The sequence below is a fragment of the Mustela erminea genome, chromosome 19, assembly GCF_009829155.1.
Source record: "Mustela erminea isolate mMusErm1 chromosome 19, mMusErm1.Pri, whole genome shotgun sequence".
Lineage (NCBI taxonomy): Eukaryota > Metazoa > Chordata > Mammalia > Carnivora > Mustelidae > Mustela > Mustela erminea.
In genome coordinates this window covers 1,402,093-1,421,791 of record NC_045632.1, presented here as the reverse complement: position 1 = coordinate 1,421,791, position 19,699 = coordinate 1,402,093, and the positions used below count along the sequence as shown (strand labels likewise).

At 44.4% G+C, this 19,699-nt stretch overlaps 1 protein-coding gene across 1 annotated transcript; it reads right to left on the bottom strand.

The window, feature by feature from the left end:
• Positions 1-1,029: 1,029 nt before the first annotated feature.
• On the bottom strand, positions 1,030-19,565 carry LOC116579693 (zinc finger protein 155-like). Its single transcript, XM_032325322.1, has 5 exons — positions 19,465-19,565; positions 11,493-11,731; positions 2,305-2,431; positions 1,693-1,786; positions 1,030-1,283 (listed from the first exon to the last, which is right to left on the bottom strand). The coding sequence occupies exons 2-5, from the start codon at positions 11,505-11,507 to the stop codon at positions 1,280-1,282; spliced, it is 240 nt and encodes a 79-aa protein (XP_032181213.1). The 5' UTR covers positions 11,508-11,731; positions 19,465-19,565; the 3' UTR covers positions 1,030-1,279.
• Between the last annotated feature and the right edge of the window lie 134 nt (positions 19,566-19,699).

The following is a 19,699-nucleotide window of genomic DNA, read 5'->3' as shown; positions in this document are numbered from 1 at the left end:
CTACAGAGGTCCCCTCCCACAGTGTACCAGGATCAGTCTATGAAACCAACAGAACATGGCAGAAGTGATGCTATGTCATTTCCAAGGTTAGGTCAGGGAAGACATGGTGGCTTCTGCCTTCCACTCTCCACAGCTCTTGGGGAAACCAGATGCTATGTTTTAAGGACACTCAGGCAACCATAGGGAGAGGCCCACTTGGCAAGGAACTGAGATGCCAAACAGCCAGCAAGGAACTGAGATATTTTGCCAACAACAATGTGAATGAACCCATCTTGGAAGTAGACCCTTCGGCCCCATCAGGCCCTCAGCTGCAGCCCGGGCGCTCCTTGTCAGTGACTTCATGAAGCCCGGAGCCTGAACCACCCAGAAACTTGCCCCAAGATTCCTGGGTTCACATTAACTGTAAATAAATATTTGTGGCTGTAAGCCAATAAGTTCAAGAGTAATTTGTTATATAGCAGTAGGTAGTTAATACAAGTGCCACAGAACTTCTAATCAGGTCGACATTAACAATGTTCTGAAATAGTCCTTCAGTCACGCTAGCTTATTCTGCTCACGCGAACTGTCTCCGGGAGGAGCGCGAACAGTGGGATCCATTAGGACCCTTCTCTGTGAGCTTCTGTTTGTGAAGATTATTAAGGGAGAAGAAACCCTTCAGTCTGAGCTTCTGTGCAGTAAAAACAGACCTCAAGAAGATTCTTCACAGATGGGGCAGGGCACCTAGATGGATAGACAAAACAAAAAATCCTGGAGTGTCCTGATGTTTGCTTAAAGAGCTTTTAATAAGGGACAGGGGAGGGGTTCCTGAGCGGCTCAGTGGGTTAAGCCTCTGCCTTCGGCTCGGTCATGATCTCAGGGTCCTGGGATGGAGACCCGCATCGGGCTCTCTGCTCGGCGGGGAGCCTGCTTCTCCCTCTGCCTCAGCCTCTCTCTTTCTGTCTCTCATGAACAAATAAATAAAATTAAAAAAAAAAAAAAGCAGCAGCAAACAGCCCATGGTAATCACTGGGATCCTACCCCCCAAGGTTAGGTTTATAGGTAAGAACAAGGCAGCAAGTTGGACGGAGCGAGCACCCAACATGCCTGACCACATTCGGCCTCACGCAGCAGAAGGATACATGGAAAGAAACAACTGAAGACCAGGGAGACGTTCCCCTCACTACTCATGACACCAGATTCGCAGAGGGATTTTTCTGGTTTTTTGTTTGTTTGATTTGGTTTGGGCTTTGCGCTGCTCATATCCAGCAGGAATGACTACTGCTGTCCTCTTGGGCCGGGTTTACCTGAGGGATACACAAATTAAAGACAAATGGAGGAAGGAGGGAGCGGAGAGAAGGGGAAGGAAGGGAGGAGAGAGGCGAGGCCAGAGCTGGAGGATGGAAGTGTGCGGGGAGGGGGCAGCGCTCACCCAGGGTGAAGCAGGGAGCCCAGGTCAGGACAAGCCCGCAGAAGGCCACCTCGCTACTGCCCAAACGGCCACCGTGAGAACAGCGGGTTGTAGGAAAACAGGAGTCAGAGAAGACTAAACACGTGGAGGGACACGGGCTGACTGCCCGGTCCTCGCGCACATGCAGAACAGAGCGCCCCCTAGACGAGCTGCTGCAATGCGGCAGGGTAACGGATGCGGGGCAGGGGCGGGGGCGGGCGGGCCATCAGGGAGGTGGTGAGGACCCCGAGCTGCCGGCCTCTTACCTGAACGCCCACCCCCCAGGGGTTTCTGCATCCATCATCCAAAGTTTCTCTTCTCTCCCCAACGGTAATGTATCTAATCTGAAGGGTTCACAGCCTAGGAAAAAGAAATGGCGCGTGTACAGTGTGCATAAATTGAAGGCAAAAATGCTAATTCCAGAATTACAATCTTTATGCTCTTTACGTAGTATTTTCCCAAATTCTGACCGTGACTTGCTGTAACAAACACCTTTTATGTTGTGATCCAGGATACAAGCACACAGATGTGCTGACCTCACTCCAACCACAACCTACTCCTGCCACATTTCCTTTCCTGCTTTTGCTCACAATTTCTGTTGCACAGTATGTAGCTCCTGACAAGGAGCTATGCCATTTCTGACCTGTCTCATTCAACACAATAATGACGTAAGTCACCACCTGATTCTAAACCTCACAAGATGTCACAACTGTAATCTGATAAAAAACAGACAAGGTTCAGAGAAGGTGTCCCATCAGAGTGAGGAACCTGAGACCCCCAAGTTTGGGGAAGCACTGTAAGAGTCCCCAAGTCGTAAGCATTTGAAACCAAGACATTCCAGGGGCTGACATGGAGTCAGAGAGAGCCCTTGTGCTCACCCACGGAGAGCAGGTTCCTGAAGTTTTCCAGCATCACATCCTGGTACAGCTTCCTCTCGACGGGATCCAGCCGGCCAAGCTCCTCTCTGGTGAAGACCACCGCCACGTCCTTGAATGTCACCACCTCCTACAACACCAAGCACACACAACCTCACCTCATAACCAATGGCCAGCGGGGACAAGGCACACTAAGAAGGTGGAAGGATGGGTGAGACGCTGTTCTGGATTCTGAGGGCCTTGGCTCTACCTAAGTGGCTTCCTCTTCTCCACCCCACATGTCATTTCCATGACTTTGCCACAGTCACATCAAACATATGACTAAAAAATTAAAAACTAATTTAAAATTTAAAATAATTAAAAATTTCAAATTAAAGTTAAAATTTTGAAGTTTAATTGCAATTTGAACAGAAAGGAGGCATGGGGGAGGACGGATAACCAGGTGCCCTGGGCATTACGGAGGGCGTGCGCTTCGATGAGCGCCGGCTGTTCTACGTGACTAATGAATCACTGAACACTACGGCAGAAACTAGTGATGTACTATATATTGGGCTGAACATGATTTTTAAAAAAAGAACACAACCAATTACAAATAATCCCTGTATATTTAACGCAGTAACATTTGTGAGTATTCCTACTGTCAGTGCCCTGGAACAGTAACTCTGGAATCATGGGGTATATACAGTTTATAATTTGATAGGTCCTACCAAATCGTCCCAGAGATGTTAAGTCAATTTAGTCCCAGCAGTCCCAACAAATAATTTTTGTCTTTCCTTTCTGATTCACACAATCGCTACGTCAGGGGACAATCACTTCATTACACTCTGACAAACCAACAGGTCACCCTTCTTGGGGAGCGAGACAGTGGACCCTCTGCAGTCTGAAGGCCACGCCACCTACCCATGACAGCATTCAAAGTGTCCCAGTGTTCAGTGTTTCTTGCTATACCGTGTAAGTCCCCAAGCCCTGGCCCTTACAAGTTGTAAGATCTTCAGACAAATCCTTAATCTATTTCCTCATCTGTGTGAGGTGTCCATGCTGGAAGATGGCTAGTTAATACATATATGTTTTCATAACTGTGCTGCCCAATTCAGTAGTCATGTGACTCACATGTGACTAGGTAAATTTAAATTTTAAATTACATAAAATTAGAACTTCACTCCCTCAGTTCCACTAGCCACGTTTTAAGTGGTCAAGAGCCACATGTGGCTAATGACCACCATATCGGACAGCACAATCTAGATGATTTCCATCGTCGCAGATGTCCACCAGACAGATGTATTTGAGAGTAGGTCCTCAAAGGACGCTCATTTTTATTAATGTAATTATAATTGATATGGTAAGTGTATGAGTACAGTTCCACATTGATTTAGTCACCCCTGCTTTCTTTTGATTAATGTTTGCATGGTGTATCTTTTTCCACCCTTTTACTTTTCAACCTGCTGATACCATTATATTTGGAGTGAGTTTTTTTCAACTTGAACATCTGATTAGTTTTATAAAGTGTTTCATGAATAAGGTAGCATCCCATAGAAGGGATAATAGAAGGGAGCCCCCTGTGGTGAGTTTCTTTTGGACTGCATAGTTTGGTCATATTTTTTATTTTTTTACTTTACTTTTTAAAAAGATTTTACTTTTATTTATTTGTCAGAGAGAGAGAAAGAACACAAGCAGACAAAGAGGCAGGCAGAGGGAGAAGCAGGCTCCCCACCAAGCAAGGAACCCAATGTGGGACTCGACCCCAGGATCATGACCTGAGCTGAAGGCAGAGGCTTAACTGACTGAGCCACCCAGGTGCCCTGGGTCATATTTGTTTTGAATTTTTATTTATTTCAAGTATAAATGGCAACAATACATTAGTTTCCTTCATTTGATAATGTCTTGATTCTCCCTTCTTTCTCAAAGGCTATCCTTACTGGACACAGAATTCTGAGTTGACAGTTCTTCTCATTCAGCACCTTAAAAATAATGTGTCAGGGTGCTTGGGTGGCTCAGTGGTTTAAAGCCTCTACCTTCGGCTCAGGTCATGATCACAGGGTCCTGGGATCGAGTCCTGCATCGGGCTCTCTGCTCAGCAGGGAGCCTGCTTTCCCCTCTCTGCCTACTTGTGATCTCTGTCTGTCAAATAAAAAAAAAAAAATCAAAAAAATAGTGACATTTTCTTGGGGCCACCATGGTTTCTGATGAGAAATCCACAGTCTTTGAATGTTTTTTTCCTTATAGCTAAGGTGTTGTATCTCTTTCCCTTAAAATTTTTTTTCTTTGTTGTTAGTTTTCAGAAGTTTAACTAGAATATGTCTTGGTGTACTTCCTTTTTTCTTTTTAGCTATTATTATTGCATTTACTGTTGCTACTACTGGTAGTAAAGACAACAGAGTACTGAAAAGGGGGGAAGACCCCAGAATAGTTTGTGTGTTTACCTTCCTCATTATCAAACCTTAAAGAAACATCTAGTTTAAATAAGAAGTCTGTAATTGCTTATTTTTTAATTTAATTTTTTCATGTTCCAAGATTCATTGTTTACGCACCACACCCAGTGCTCCATGCAATACGTGCCTTCCTTAATATGATAGCTGCTCTAAAATCTTTATCCAATGGATGAATCTAGAAGACATTATGCTAAGTGAGTAAGAAGCTAGTCATAAAAAGGATTGTGTATATGATTCTATCTATATGAGGTATCTAGAATAGTCAAATACATAGAGACGTGAAGACATCTTCAAACTGGTGGTTTCCAGAGGCTGGGGTGGGGAGGTAGTGATAGGAATTACTGTTTAATGGGTACAGAGTTTCAGTTTGAAGATGAGAAAGTTCTGGAGATGTGTGGCGGTAATGCTTGCATGACACTGTGAATGTACTTAATGTCATTGAGCAGTACACTTAAAACCACTTAAAATAATATATGTTATATATATTTTACAACAATAAGGAAGTCTTTGTCAAATAACGGACATTTTATATCACTTATTACTGAGAACTACAATCAGCGAGCATCATCTTACTGTGTCTGTTGATCATCCTTCAAACCAGCTGAGATTTCATGGTTCTTGTAAACCAAGTGATTTTCCACTGGAACTTGAACCTTTTGAGTTATTATGTAATCAGACTCGTGATTTCATTAAAATCTTCTGTTTGACTAGGCCTCCTCTGACACATCTTTCGATGGGGAAGGGAGATAGAGCTTTGTTACTGCCAGCTCGGGGATGTAAGCCCAGATTCTCCACTTGGCCTCCGTTGACATCTGGTGGAGTGAGAAGGTTCTGGGCTCAGACTTCTGGCCCTTTACTAGGTCTATGGAGAGAATATTACATCCTGGCTAAAAGGGATGCAGGTGGGTTGCTACTGTTCCCCATTGGCTGCTGCTTCTTCTTCTTTTAGTTTTTAATTATTTTATTTATAAAATTATATAACTACACTTTTAAAAAAATTCTTTTTCCAGTGTTCCAAAATTCATTGTTTAAGCACCACACCCAGGGCTTCCCATTGGCTTCTACTGACATGAGGGATGGTGGGGGTTTGCCTCAACTCCACTGGGTAGTAGTCAAAGCCCTGAATTTCCACTAGGCTTCCCCTGACACCACCCACGCTGGGAAAAGGAGAGGCAGCTCATTGCCGCTAGATGAGTGTGGAAGTCCAGGCTCCTGCATTGTCTCCACTGACGCCAGTGGCAGGTGGATGCTCATTCATTACTCCCTGACAGGTGGGTTGGGGTGGATCATTACAGCCTGGAAAGGCAGGAAGTCTAGGCTCCTTGTTACAGCCTGGTAGGGATGGGTGTGGGGCTCCAGGTTTGTGTGTGTGTGTGTGTGTGTGTGTGTGTCTGGTTGAAAAAGGGCAGTTACTATCTAAAAGTTTTCTATCTTGCTAAGCTGCCGTTTCCTCACCCTCTGGCCAGAGAAGGCTTTCTTGGGCTTTTTGGTCTGAACTCATTGGTATTTCCATGTTGCCATCTTCTCCAGCAAGAAGTCTGAGGTACATGAGGCAAAAAGAAAGGCCAAGTATCTCACTACCACATCACTCCTCAAGTTAGCTCCCTAGCCAGTTGGCCTTCTCTCCACCTTTCATGTTTGCTTTACATGTAACATCCAGGATTTTCAGCTGTACTTAGTGGGAAGAATAACATGTCCTCCATCTTCCCAGAAGGGGCAGTTTCCAGAATTGTTTTTTAAGAACTGAGCTTTTATGCAGGGAAACTATTGCAGCAGTGTTCTCTAAAACATTTTTTAAAAATCTTAAACTCCTGGGGTGCCTAAGTGGCTCAGTCAGGTAAGCATCTGACTCTTGATTTCAGCTTAGGTCATGACCTTAGGGAGACTAAGTCCTGCCTCCGGCTTCCCGCTCAGCAGGGAATCTGCTTGAGAATCTCTCCCTCACCTCCCCCCCCCCCCCCGTCCCAGTCTTGCTCTCTCAAATAAAGAAATCTTTTTAAAAAATCTTAAACTTAAATGTCTAGGATTAGGGAGTATTTTAAATTTAATGTTTTATTTATTTACCAGACAGACAGAGAAAACACACTCGTGCACACATGCACAGAGGGAGAGGGAGAAGCAGACTCCTGCTGAGGGGAAGCCCAATTCGGGGCTCAATGCCAGGACCCTGGGATCAAATGCCCAACCAACTAAGCCACCCAGGTGCCATGGGAATTTGGGGGGGGGGGTTTAAGGAACATCAGTTCACTGAAATATCATGCAGTTGTCAAAAATGCAGGTGAGAGAAACCTCTGTTTCTGGCTATAACAGAATAACTGGTACTAAACAGGTCCTCTGGGGCGACTGGGAGGCTCAGTCGGTTGAGCTTCTGCCTTTAGCTCAGGTCATGATCTCAGGGTCCTGGCATCAAGCCCCACCTCAGGTTCCCTGCTCAGCAGGGAACTCCTGCTTCTTCCTCTGCCTCTGACTGCCACTACCCGCTTCTTGTGTGCTTTCTCTCTCTCTCTGTCAAGTGAATAAATAAAATCTTTTTAAAAAAAAAAAGTCCTCCAAAAATAAAAAATAAAAAATTTTTAAAGTCCTCCTATTATAAATAGTAAAATAGAAAAAGAGTATGAAAACAAACTGCTTTCAGACACTGAAAGCACAATACTTCAATCTCTGAAATGAAGGGAAAAAAATGAGGCGAGCCCTCTGATCACCCTAGATGTTTGCCCATCGATGACTTCTGAACTGCAAGCACAGGAAGGGAGAACCCAATCAGAGCCTTGCTGAATTGAAGAGACAGAAAAATCAGAATGGGGAGACCGGAGAGGTAGAAAATGCAGAGCAAAGTTCCAGAAAGGAGGGGATTATGCACAAGAAAAGCACTGGATCTCTGCACAGGAATCCCTTTGAGTCTATTGCTAAAAACCAGACTGTGCACATTAGGACTCCACAGGCCAGGCAAAAAGTACCTGGGGAGCAACAGGCTGAATGGTTCCCAGAGCTGAGTAGGACTTAGAAATGTTTGAATTCCAAACAGCCAAATGGAAAGCCCTCACTCACCATTAGGGACATTTGACAGCAACTGAAGGGCCGCCCTACAGTAGAAGGATAAACTCTCCCTAGAACAGAGTTTCTCAACAGTTGACATTTTGTACCAGGCAGTTCTGTGTTTCTGGGAGCTATCCTTTGCACTGTAGGGCATTTAAGAGCATCCCTGGCTTCTGCCCAGTAGCTGTCCGTGGTACTGACCCTCTAGTCCCGACAGTCCAAAATGTCCAGACATGCCAGATGTTCCATGGTGCGGCAAAATCACTCCTGAGAGCCACTGCTCTGGAATAAAGGTTACTCTAGACCCACCCAACCAAGCTTTAAAAAAAAGGGTTTCAAAGACTTTAACTGAACCAAAGAAACAATGACTTCAGATTATTAAAAAAAATGCACTTACAAAGTTGATGCTCATTCATAACAAAAACTCTGAGTAAAGTAGGACTAGAGGGAACTTCCTCACCCCCAATGATGGACATCTACAAAAGCCCACCAGACAGTGGAAGACTGAATGCTTTCTCCCTAAGATTCAGAACAAGGAGGGGTGCCTGGGTGGCTCAGTTGGTTAAGCAACTGCCTTCGGTTCAGGTCATGATCCCAGGGTCTTGGGATCAAGCCCCATGTCAGAAGCCTGCTCCTCCCTCTTCCTCTGCCTGATACTCCACCTGCTCGTGCTTTCTCTCTGTGTGTCAAATAGATAATAAAATAAAATAAAATAAAAAACAAGGAAAGGAGGGTGCCTGGTTGATTAGTCGGTTGGGCATCTGCCTTTAGCTCAGGTCATGATCCCAGGGTCCCGGATAGAGCCCTGGGTCGGGCTCCCTGCTCAGTGGGGTGACTGCTTCTCTCTCTCTCTCTGCGCCCCCCTCCTCATGCTCACTCTCTTGCTTGCTCTCTCTCTAATAAATACAATCTTTTTTTTAAAAAAAGATTGTATTTATTTATTTGAGAGAGAGACAGTGAGAGAGAGCATGAGAGGGGAGAAGGTCAGAGGGAGAAGCAGACTCCCCATGGAGCTGGGAGCCTGATGTGGAACTCAATCCCAGGACTCTAAAATCATGACCTGAGCATAAGGCAGCTGCTTAACCAACTGAAAACCCAACCCAGGCGCCCAATAAATACAATCTCTAAAAAAAATAGAAAAGAACAAGGAAAGGATATATATGGCAAAATTGTTCTAGAAGTTTTAGCCAGTGCAATAAGAGAAGAAAAGGAAGTCTATACAATGGAGACAGGAACGGAAAAAATACAACTCTTTATTTACTGATGACTGTACAGAAAATCCTGACAGCTTAGAAAAATGTTTCTAGATTTAATATGCAAATTTAGCAAAGTCAAGATACAAAAGTCAATTGTATTTCTATATTCTAGCAACAAACAAGTAGAAATTGAATTTCAAAAACAACAGCATTCAGAATAGTATCCCCAAAACATAAATTACTTAGGGATAAATTAAACAGGATACATATAAGAAACCCACATGTTGAAAGCTATAAAACATGACTGAGGGAAAGAACTAAGACCCCCCAAAATGAAAGAAGATATAAATGAAGGACCTAAATGCCCATGGGTCTGAAGGACATGTATTTAGAATATTAAAAGAACTATTAAAATTCACTACAAAGATAAAAAACTTAGTTTAAAAATAAGCAAAAGAACTGAACAAACCTTTCATAAAGAAGATATGCAGATGACCAAAAAGCAGAAAAAAGACATTTAACATCTCAGGCATCAGGAAAATATATGCAAATGAAAGCCGCAATGATGTATCACAACACAACTGTCATAGGATAACTAAAATTTAAGACTGAAAATATCAAATGTTAGAAAAAAATGTGGAGCCAACTGGAACACGAACACATTGCTGGAAGGACTAGAAAACAGGCAACCACAACAGAAAATGATTTGACAATTTCTTAAGAAGTTAAGCATATGACCCAGAGATTAGATTCTCCTCCTAGTATCAGTGAGACAGAGAAAGGCTATGTTCATCCAAACATCTAGTACACAAATACAGAAGGAACAATCTGATGTCCCAAAACAAGATGCCACCTAAATGTCCATCAGCGGGTGAATGGATAACCAAATCCGGTAAACTCACACAGTGAAATACTATGCAGCAATAAAAGGACTGTTGATTTGTGTCCAAAAACATGATGAGGAACAAACGGAGCCAGACACAAAATGAGGACAAACTGTACACCTTCATTTACGTGGCGTGGGGGGAACGTCATCAAGAAGACAGGACCTCCAAGTGACCTGTGAGCTGGACCCTGGCACTCGGGGACTCCTCACCTCCTCCCTGTCCTTGGGATGTGGGTTCTGCTTATCTTTCCTGCTCTCAGAGGCTGCTCCAAGGATATAGCCTTGAGACAATGATGTGGTGTTGAAAACAGTATACACGACTGAGGACAGTCAGGGCCTCTTTACAAACTTGCAAGACTTGGAGGGCAGCCGAGGGGATCCATTCATCCTGTTGCGGCCCAAGACAGGCCTCACAGGTAAGTTCCCTTTGCTTAGTGAAATTGCCACCTACCAACCTGGAGTGGCCGGCCCTTTCTTCCATCTCTCCCCGCCTCCCACATATGGGGGCCCATTTCAGATTATACCTGGGAAGTTCCCGAGAGGACCAACATATGAAACTCAAGAAACTTAAGATGAATCTGACCTGTAATGACATAAAGTAGATCAGCTGTTGCCTACAGCCAGGTGTGTGGCACTGGGATTAACTGGGAAGGGACGTGAGGGAACCAGAGCTTTTAGAGGTGACAGAAATGGTTTACATCTAGATTGTGGCGGTGTTCATGTAGGTGTGTGTATTTGTCAAAACTGATCAAATGTTTTATGATATGTAAATCATAGGCAAGCTGTAACTCAAAAAATGATTTTTTTAAAGATTTTATTTATTTATTTGACAGAGAGAGATCACAAGTAGGCAGAGAGGCAGGCAGAGAGAGAGGAGGAAGCAGGCTCCCTGCTGAGCAGAGAGCCTGACGCGGGACTCGATCCCAGGACCCTGAGATCATGACCCGAGCCGAAGGCAGCGGCTTAACCCACCGAGCCACCCAGGCGCCCCAAAAAATGATTTTTAAAAAAGATTCTGTTTTTATTTATTCGAAACAGAGAGAGCACACACACACTTGCACACAGGTAGGGGGAGGGGCAGGCAGAGGGAGAGGGAGAAGCAGGCTTCCCACTGAGCTAGGAGCCCGAATGGGGACTCGATCCCAGCATCCTGAGCCCAGCGTGACCTGAGCTGAAGGAAGATGCTTAACCGACTGAGCCATGCGGGTGCTCCTAGGAGCCCTTTTAAGATGAGCACACAAAAGAATGCTGAATCACAAAAAACTGAAGTGATATCCAAGTGAAGAGACAGAACTGGAAACCATACATATAATGCAAGTACAATTATATAAATAGAGCCCGGGGAAAACAGCTGACATATGCAGTGTAGTAATGTGGGCTTTTTTTTTTTTTTTCCATTTTCTGAGATCTATAAATTTCTGAGCTGTTATTTGTGAAATGGAGACGATGCTAAAATAAAACCAAAGCTAAAACCAACACAAAAGCTAAGGACAGAAACAAAAAAAGAACCAATCAAAAATTAAGTAACTGGCACATAGCAAACACCGTTTTCCTCTTTGATCCTTCCCACAGGAGAGAAAAGAGATGCATCTCATCTTGGAGGAAAAGGTGTGTAATTTCGATTAAAATCAAAACTCAACTCACCTGAAACTTGGTCATTTTCTCATGCTGCTTCAGGGAGAGGGCAGAGTCCTGGGGAGGCCGAACTGGCAGAGAGAGGCCATGAGACGTAGGCCCTGCCCCGATGGCTGCTCTGTGTGAACTTTAAACAAACCTGTGCCTCAAATCCGTCAGCTGCAAAAGCAAGAGTGCTTCTGTCACAGGATTACTGGGAGGGTCAGCTTGTGGATAGAGGGGGAAACTCATAGCTGACTCCCCCGTGGCTGCAAAGAAAAAAAAAAGCAGGTGATGTAATGCACCATAAATTTGTCCTTGCTAATGTCTTCTGCTGTCATTTCCAGTAAATGAGTCTTTTTTTTTCCAAAGATTTTATTTATTTATTTGACAGACAGAGATCATAAGTAGGCACAGAGAGAGGAGGAATCAGGCTCCCTGCTGAGCAGAGAGCCCAATGCAGGGCTCTATCCCAGGACCTTGAGATCATGACCTGAGCTGAAAGCAGAGGCTTTAACCCACTGAGCCACCCAGGCACCCCAGCCAGTAAACAAGTTTTTGTAAGACATCCAGATTTCAGAGCCTGTACTGTTCATTCTTCCTTTCTATGTATCCACCTATCTATTATTTAAGTAAACTCTGCCCCCATCATGGGGCTCAAACTCAGGACCCTGAAATCAAGAGTCCCACGATGCCCCGACTGAGCCAGCCAGGCGCCCCTTACAATTCTTAGTCCTAAGGAATTCACCTTACCTCTGAAAAGCCCATAATTCTAATTGGGTATATTACTCAATAATCTGTTGTCTTGAAATGATGTTTAATTGACATCAGTATCTGGTTTTGTAAAAGCTGTGAACATGTGAGTTTTCCTCACGCTGCTGCAAGAGGCCCAGTGGTGACTGCCCCTCTCCTATGCTCATGGTGGTAAAGGGAAACTAACTAAAATGATGGCTTCTAGATGTTTTCATTCAAAACAAAAACCTGACAGTCTCTCACTTCAATGAATAATACTTCCAGATCCCAATTTAACGGCGTCGCTCTGGGGAATATGTAAGCAAGTCTAGCAAAGCTGCCCAAGCAAACCCAGAGACAGAAAGTGAATTAGTGGTTGCCAGGGCTCATAGAGCAGGGGTGAGGGGTGAAGCTAAGGAGTGTGGGGTTTCTTTTTGGGGTGATGAAAACGTCCTGGAACTAGATTAGTGGTAGTGGTTATACAACCTTGTGAATACACTAAAAACCAGGGAATTGTATACTCTAAAGGGTAAGTGGTATGATATGTGAATTACACCTAAAATAAAAAAAAATATTTACTAGCTATGGGATAAGATTAAAAAAGAAGTTAATAAATTTTTAAACTGGAGTATGTAGCCACATTGAATTCATATTAATAATTCAAAATACAACCTTGGCTCTGTGCCTGGCATGTTGTATAAACTCTAAATGATGAGATGAGGATTACTGCTCCCATTTAATGGATAAGGAAGCTGAGGATTCACAAGATTAAGTTACTATGAAGGTCACAGAGCTTGGTGAGAGATGACAATGAGCCTGAGTCCAACTCTGACTCCAGAGCTCGTGTTTTTATCTGGTCTCCGGGTTCCTAACCACAAACGTAGAAAGAGGACGTAGAAAGGATGAGAGAGAGGGGAGCCCGAGGGCACAGATCTGCTGGAAGTGATCTGCTGGGAGATACTGGAGCCAGTCCATCAGGATTCTACCATGGACTTTCTGACTTCCTAGCTCTTCGTGCCCTATTTCCACATCTGTAAGATGGGATCATAACAGTATCCAGCACCTAGTGTTGTAGGAGGTTTCTGTGAACACAATACACACAAATATGCGTCCAACAGGCAAAAGCCACTCATGTTCATGGCTCCTCCTACTTCAGACAGAAGTATTCTAATAGAGAAGAGAGCAACGTATCCACTTCTCTCAAAGCCTGGAAGAAATCTCAGTTCGTGACACCAATTCCCTCATCCCGGGCCCTCTTTCTGCTTCCCCTTCTGCTCTGCTCAGTTACAGTTTTGCAAGGAGACCTGACATTTCACAGAGTTTAGTGGGCTAAAGGGCATGAGGTCTGGGGTCCCTGGCTCAGCTCTCCACTTCTGGACTCCAAGAAGCCTTCCATCACCTGGGGGCCACCACGGCGATAATTAGTGGTTAATCATCTGTTTTGCCTATGATACACCTTTTTCTCCCCAGCACCTAGGATATACTGAGGACTCAAAACACAGGAATCAAGAGATGACTGAGAAGACACTCCACGGGGCAACGTTTGGACTCCCTAATCTCCTTCCCTCAGAACTGTAAGATTCTGAGGGTGTTCTTAATTGGGGGAAAGAGAGATGAACTCTATCTTCCAATGGCTCCATTTCTTCCTCTGGGTTTCCCTTTTTTATTTGCTTGGTTCAAGCAACATCACAGTCATCCTTAAAAGTCAAATAATCATAAAAGGTTCAATCATGGGCTCTGGATAAAGCAAACCCTATTTAGGTATTTATTTAATGTTTAAAGTTAACTTATTTAATTGTTTACATAGCACCATCAGTTCCTTACTCAAATGTTACTCCACGGACATCTTTATGTAACTGAAGCCCCTCCCGACCACTTCCCTTCTCCTTCCAGTCACGCCCCTTTGATACTCGGCATCAGCACTCTCTAACATATTAATGTGTCTTTTAGTTATTTATCTTGCTTATATCTATCCACCTTTTTAGAAGGTAAGCTGGTAGCTGAGAGCTCATTACTACTCACCAAGCACGTTCATGCATACATTCAACGAGTACACATTGAGCATCTGCTATGTGCCAGGCACAATTCCATATAGTAAAGATACAGCAGTGAACAAAGTCCCTGCGCTCATGAAGCTGATACCATAGTTGAAAAGGTAGATAATTTACCAGCCAACAGATAAGCATAGGAGGCACCAGCTGGTAATGGATATTGTTAAAAACATGGCGGGGAGGTGCCATGTTAAAACCTGAGGGGTTTAGTTCAGTGCCGTATTACTGGCTGAGTAATCTTCTGGAGACCACTTGTCTTCTTGTATCTCATCTGTAACATGGGGATCATAACAGCATTCTTTTGAGGAATAAATAAGTTAATACAAAAAAAAAAAAAAACACTGGAAACTGCCTGACTCATAAAAAGCTCCCAATAAATACTAGTTATTGTTTTCACCAACTCCGTTATGACACAGTGATAAACACAGAAATGATGCATTAGTACTGCTCTGTTCCTAAGTAAGTTTGTTTTAGGATATGGAAGTATTATCAGTAAATGGCTGTCAACTTCTGAATGCTGAAAGGGCTGGGGCTTCAGTATATGGCTGCAGAGTGAGATAAAGGACAAAAAAATCTCTATATGGATCCTTGTTACTATTTGGGGACTTAATCTATTTTCAGGAAACCAAGAGCAAATTAAATTCCAAAGGCACAAACTAAATTTGTCACATTGTTTTCTTTCATGGCAACTCTTTTTAAAAAGATTTTATTTTAGAGAGAGGCAGAGAGAAAGAAAACACACATGAGGGGGATGGGAGACAGAGAAAGAGGGACAATCCCAAGCAGACCCCACACCAAGCTCAGAGCCTGACGCAGGGCTCAATCTCACGACCCTGAGATCACGATCTGGGCTGAAGTCAAGAACTGGATGCTTAACTGATGGAGCCACCAAGGAACCCCTCTTTAACTGCAACTCTTATGGGGCCCCTGGCTTTCTCAATAATCACAATTTTCCTAATCATCACGTAAAAACTTCGGAATCGTTTATGTCCTCTCTCCCTTGACCTCCATGTATTTATGATAATCTAGTATATATCCTCTTGCCTCAATGTCTGGATTTTTTTTTGCATTAAAATATTCAAGCAAAAAAAAATGGGAAGGAGGATTATATAGCAAGATGCACAAAACTTAGAACAGCTGAAGGATGACCAAGGTTGATGGATGTGAGACTTCATTATAGTACACTGTCTGTGTCAGACAAAGGGGTAGGATCCAAGATCTGTAAAGAACTTCTCAAATTCAACACCCAAAAAACAAATAATCAGGGTGCCTGGGCGGCTCAGTGGATTAAGCCGCTGCCTTCAGCTCAGGTCATGATCTCAGGGTCCTGGGATCGAGTCCCGCATCGGGCTCTCTGCTTGGCAGGGAGCCTGCTTCTCTCTCTCTCTCTGGCTGCCTCTCCGTCTACTTGTGATTTCTCTCTGTCAAATTAATAAATAAAATCTTTTAAAAAAAAACAAACAAATAATCAAGTCAAAAAATGCACAGAAGACAGGAACAGACACTTCTCCAAGGAAGACAAACAGATGGCTAACACACGAAAAAAGTTCATCATCATTAGCCATCAGGGAGATTCAAATCAAAACCACACTGAGTTTGAGGAGTTCTTTATAGATCTTGGATACTAGCCCTTTGTCTGTAGTGTCATTTTCAAATATCTTCTTCCATTCTGTGGGTTAGCTCTTTGTTCTGTTGACTCTTTCCTTTGCTGTGCAGAAGTTTTTGAGCTTGATGAAGTCCCAAAAGTTCATTTTCCTTATTTGACGGGGGAAGATCACAAGTAGGTAGAGAGAGAGAGAGAAGCAGGCTCCCCGCTGAGCAAAGAGCCTGATGCGGGGCTTGGTCCCAGGACCCCGAGATCATGACCTGAGCTGAAGGCAGCAGCATAACCCACTGAACCACCCAGGCGCCCCTGGAGACATGTCTTGAAAGAAGTTGCTGTGGCCGATGTTGAAGAAGTTATTGCCTATGTTCTCCTCTAGGATTCTGATGGATCCTTGCCTCACACTGACGTCTTTTATCCATTTCATTATCTTTGTATATGGTGTAAGAGAATAGTCGAGTTTCATTCTTCTACACATAGCTGTCCAATTTTCCCAGCAGCATTTATTGAAGAGACTGAGTTGGGGGAGATTGGAATGGGTGATAAATCATGAGAGACTCTGGACTCTGAGAAACAAACTGATTTTGGAGGGGAGGGGGGTGGGAGGTTGGGTGAGCCTGTGGTGCGTATTATGGAGGGCACGTATTGCATGGAGCACTGGGTATGGTGCATAAACAATGAATTCTGGAACACTAAAAAGAAATTTTAAAAAAACACACATTGAGATACCACTTTATACCAGTTAAAATGGCAAAAATCAACAAGGCAAGAAACAACAAATGTTGGAGACACTGTGGATAAAGGGGAATCCTCTTACACTGTTGGTGGGAATGCAAGTTGGTGTGGCCACTGTGGAAAACAGGTTCCTCACAAAATTAAAAATAAAGCTACCCTATGACCCAGCAATTGCACTACTGGGTATTTTCCCCAAAGATACAGATGTAGTGAAAAGAAAAGCCATATGCACCCCAATGCTCATAGCAGCAATGGCCACAATAGCCATTTGGAAGGAGCCAAGATACACTTCAGCAGACAAATGGATAAAGAAGATGTGATCCGGGCGCCTGGGTGGCTCAGTGGGTTAAGCCGCTGCCTTCGGCTCAGGTCATGATCTCAGGGTCCTGGGATCGAGTCCCACTTCGGGCTCTCTGCTCAGCAGGGGGCCTGCTTCCCTTCCTCTCTATCTGTCTGCCTCTGTCTACTTGTGTTCTCTGTCTGTCAAATAAATAAATAAAATCTTTAAAAAAAAATTAGAAGATGTGATCCATATACACAATGGAATATTCCTCAGCCATCACAAAGGATGAATACCTACCTTTCGCATCGACAGGGATGGGACTGGAGGAGATTATGCTGAGTAAAATAAGTCAAACAAGGAAAGTCAATTATCATACGGTTTTACTTATTTGTGGAACATAAGGAATAACATGGAAGACATTAGGAGAAGGAAGGGAAAAACGAAGGGGAAGAAATCAGAATGGGAGACAAACCATGACAGACTATGGACTCTAGGAATCAAACTGAGGGTTTTAGAGGGAAGGGGAGTGGGGGAATGGGTGAGCCCGATGATGGGTATTAAGGAGGGCACATACCGCATGGAGCACTGGGTGTTATACACAAACGATGACTTATGATCTACTGTATGGTGACTAAAATAACACAACAACAACAAAAAAAGAAAGAAAGTGTTAACAATCACAAGTTACCAAATACAGAAGTACTACAAGTCTGATACAACTTCTAAGAAGCATAGAAAAGTGCAAATACAGAGAAACAACTAAAAAGAACCACACTAACAGGTTTACAGCTGTCTCTGCATACTAGGATAACGGATAGTTTTGGCCTTCTTCTCTATTTCTCAACCTCTCTGTGATAAGCACAAACTACTATCATAATCAGAAAGCAAACAGTGTCCTAGAAAATAAGAAAGTAATTAAATAAGCATAGCTTTCGGGTCCTCTAAGGTCCCAAATTATTACCAAATTGTCTTTCTCCTTCAGTCCATGTATGGATTACTGCAGAGGCCATGTTTTGGTGACAGACTTGACCAATGCAACCTTGAGCAAGGCAGACCCACAGTGACCACTGAGCCAATAATGCAAAAAGACTCATTAAGTGACCCGCCTCAAAACGGCCATAGTCCCTAAGTAACCAGTGGGCTACTTACAACCAGGCACAGTTCCTAAGATTACCCGAAAAGAAAAAATTCCACACATCCCCATACTTCCCCATTGGGCCCTGTACCAGGGACCCCTCACCACCACCCAGGGGCAAACAGTCTCTCCTTTGCTGTCCTGCCTGCTCCTCCCTTGCAGTATATTCGATAAACTTCTATCCTCTCTGTTCCGCCTTGGATGAATTCTTTCACTCCTGGGCTGCCGGCCCCCACCCAATCTGGATGCCCCAGGATTACCATTTTAGGGCTGGAAAAGTATATAGCATAAAGGTCAAGAATCCAGACTGCCTGCGCTCAAATTTCCAGTTCTGTCTCTTCCCTGTTGTTGGCCTTTGGAGAAATAAATTAAAAAGTGGTTCAACTATCAACGCTGACATGTGTAAAATACAGATAATCACAGTATCTTTGTGTGTTAGGAGGATTAAGGTAACCAACCCATATAAAGCCTACAGAGGACAATCCAGCACTCAGCATGTTACCAAATTGTTATTACTTACTCATCAACACATGCCTCATCCAACCTCCTATTTATTCTATAACCATCTGAACTTGTGCCCCATAGAAAAATAGCTGCTTAGGAGTGAAGAAAGTCTGTTCTCCACTTGAGAGCAAAATCGGCGCCACAGAGCACCTGAGTGGCTCAGGCGGTTAAGCATCTGCCTTCCCCTCAGGTCATCTCAGGTTCCTGGGATCCAGCCCCTCATGGGGCTCCCTGCTCAGCTCCGAGTCTTCGCCCTCTCCGTCTGCCCTCCCCACCCCTCGAGCTTCCTCTCTCTCACACATAAATAAATAAAATTTTTTTTTTTTTTAAAGGCACAGCATGTTAAATTTTCTCAGGGTGGGACACTGTTACCAGTAGGCAGGGGAACACTCCCTCCTCTCTGCACACTCTGGGAACTCTGGGGCGGAGAAGGGAAAGGAGATACAACAATTTTTCCCCCTGTGGTCCAGAACAAATCACGGTAGACCATCGCAGGCGCCAACTGGGGTGAGACCAATCTTTCTTTTAAAAAAGGAAGGGTGCGGTCGCGGGGAGTCTTGAGGAATCCTAAACAGCCCTGCTTCCGGCAGGGCTCACTGTTTTCAGGGGCTGGCTTCTCGCCCAGAAAACGCAGATCGGTGACAACCGGCCACCGTTCTCGCGCCGGGACCGCTTCCAAGCATCTTCCATCTATTTAACTCTCGTAAACCTCACTACACACCCCCGATGGAGGAACGATCCTTAATCCCACTCAACGAAGGAGAATCGGAGAAAGTAAACAAGTCTAGGAACGTGTCGCTAGAAGGCTGCAGAGCACGCAGAGGTGGGGAAGGCCAAGGAAACGGCGGTCGCGACGCCCGCCCCCCGCGGCTTCTAATCCCTGAGAGCGAAAGGCGGTGCCTGTGGGTCCCACGCCCGGGCGAGCTGGCCGGAGACGCAGGGGCTCAGCGCTAACTCACGTCCCAGAAGGTTTCCAAGGACCCCGGGTCCGCACTCTCACAGCGCAAATGCGTGGACCTGTCGCAGCTCGGGGACCACCCTTCCCAGAAGCCCCAGCGGGACAAGGGCTTACAGCGCCTCCCCGCGGGGACGGAAGTGACTCTGACTTTCGGGCGCTGGCCGACTACATTTCCTAGAATCCTCAGCAAGTTGGCACTTAACTCTAGGCTGCCACTTTTTGCCCCCTTCAATGTA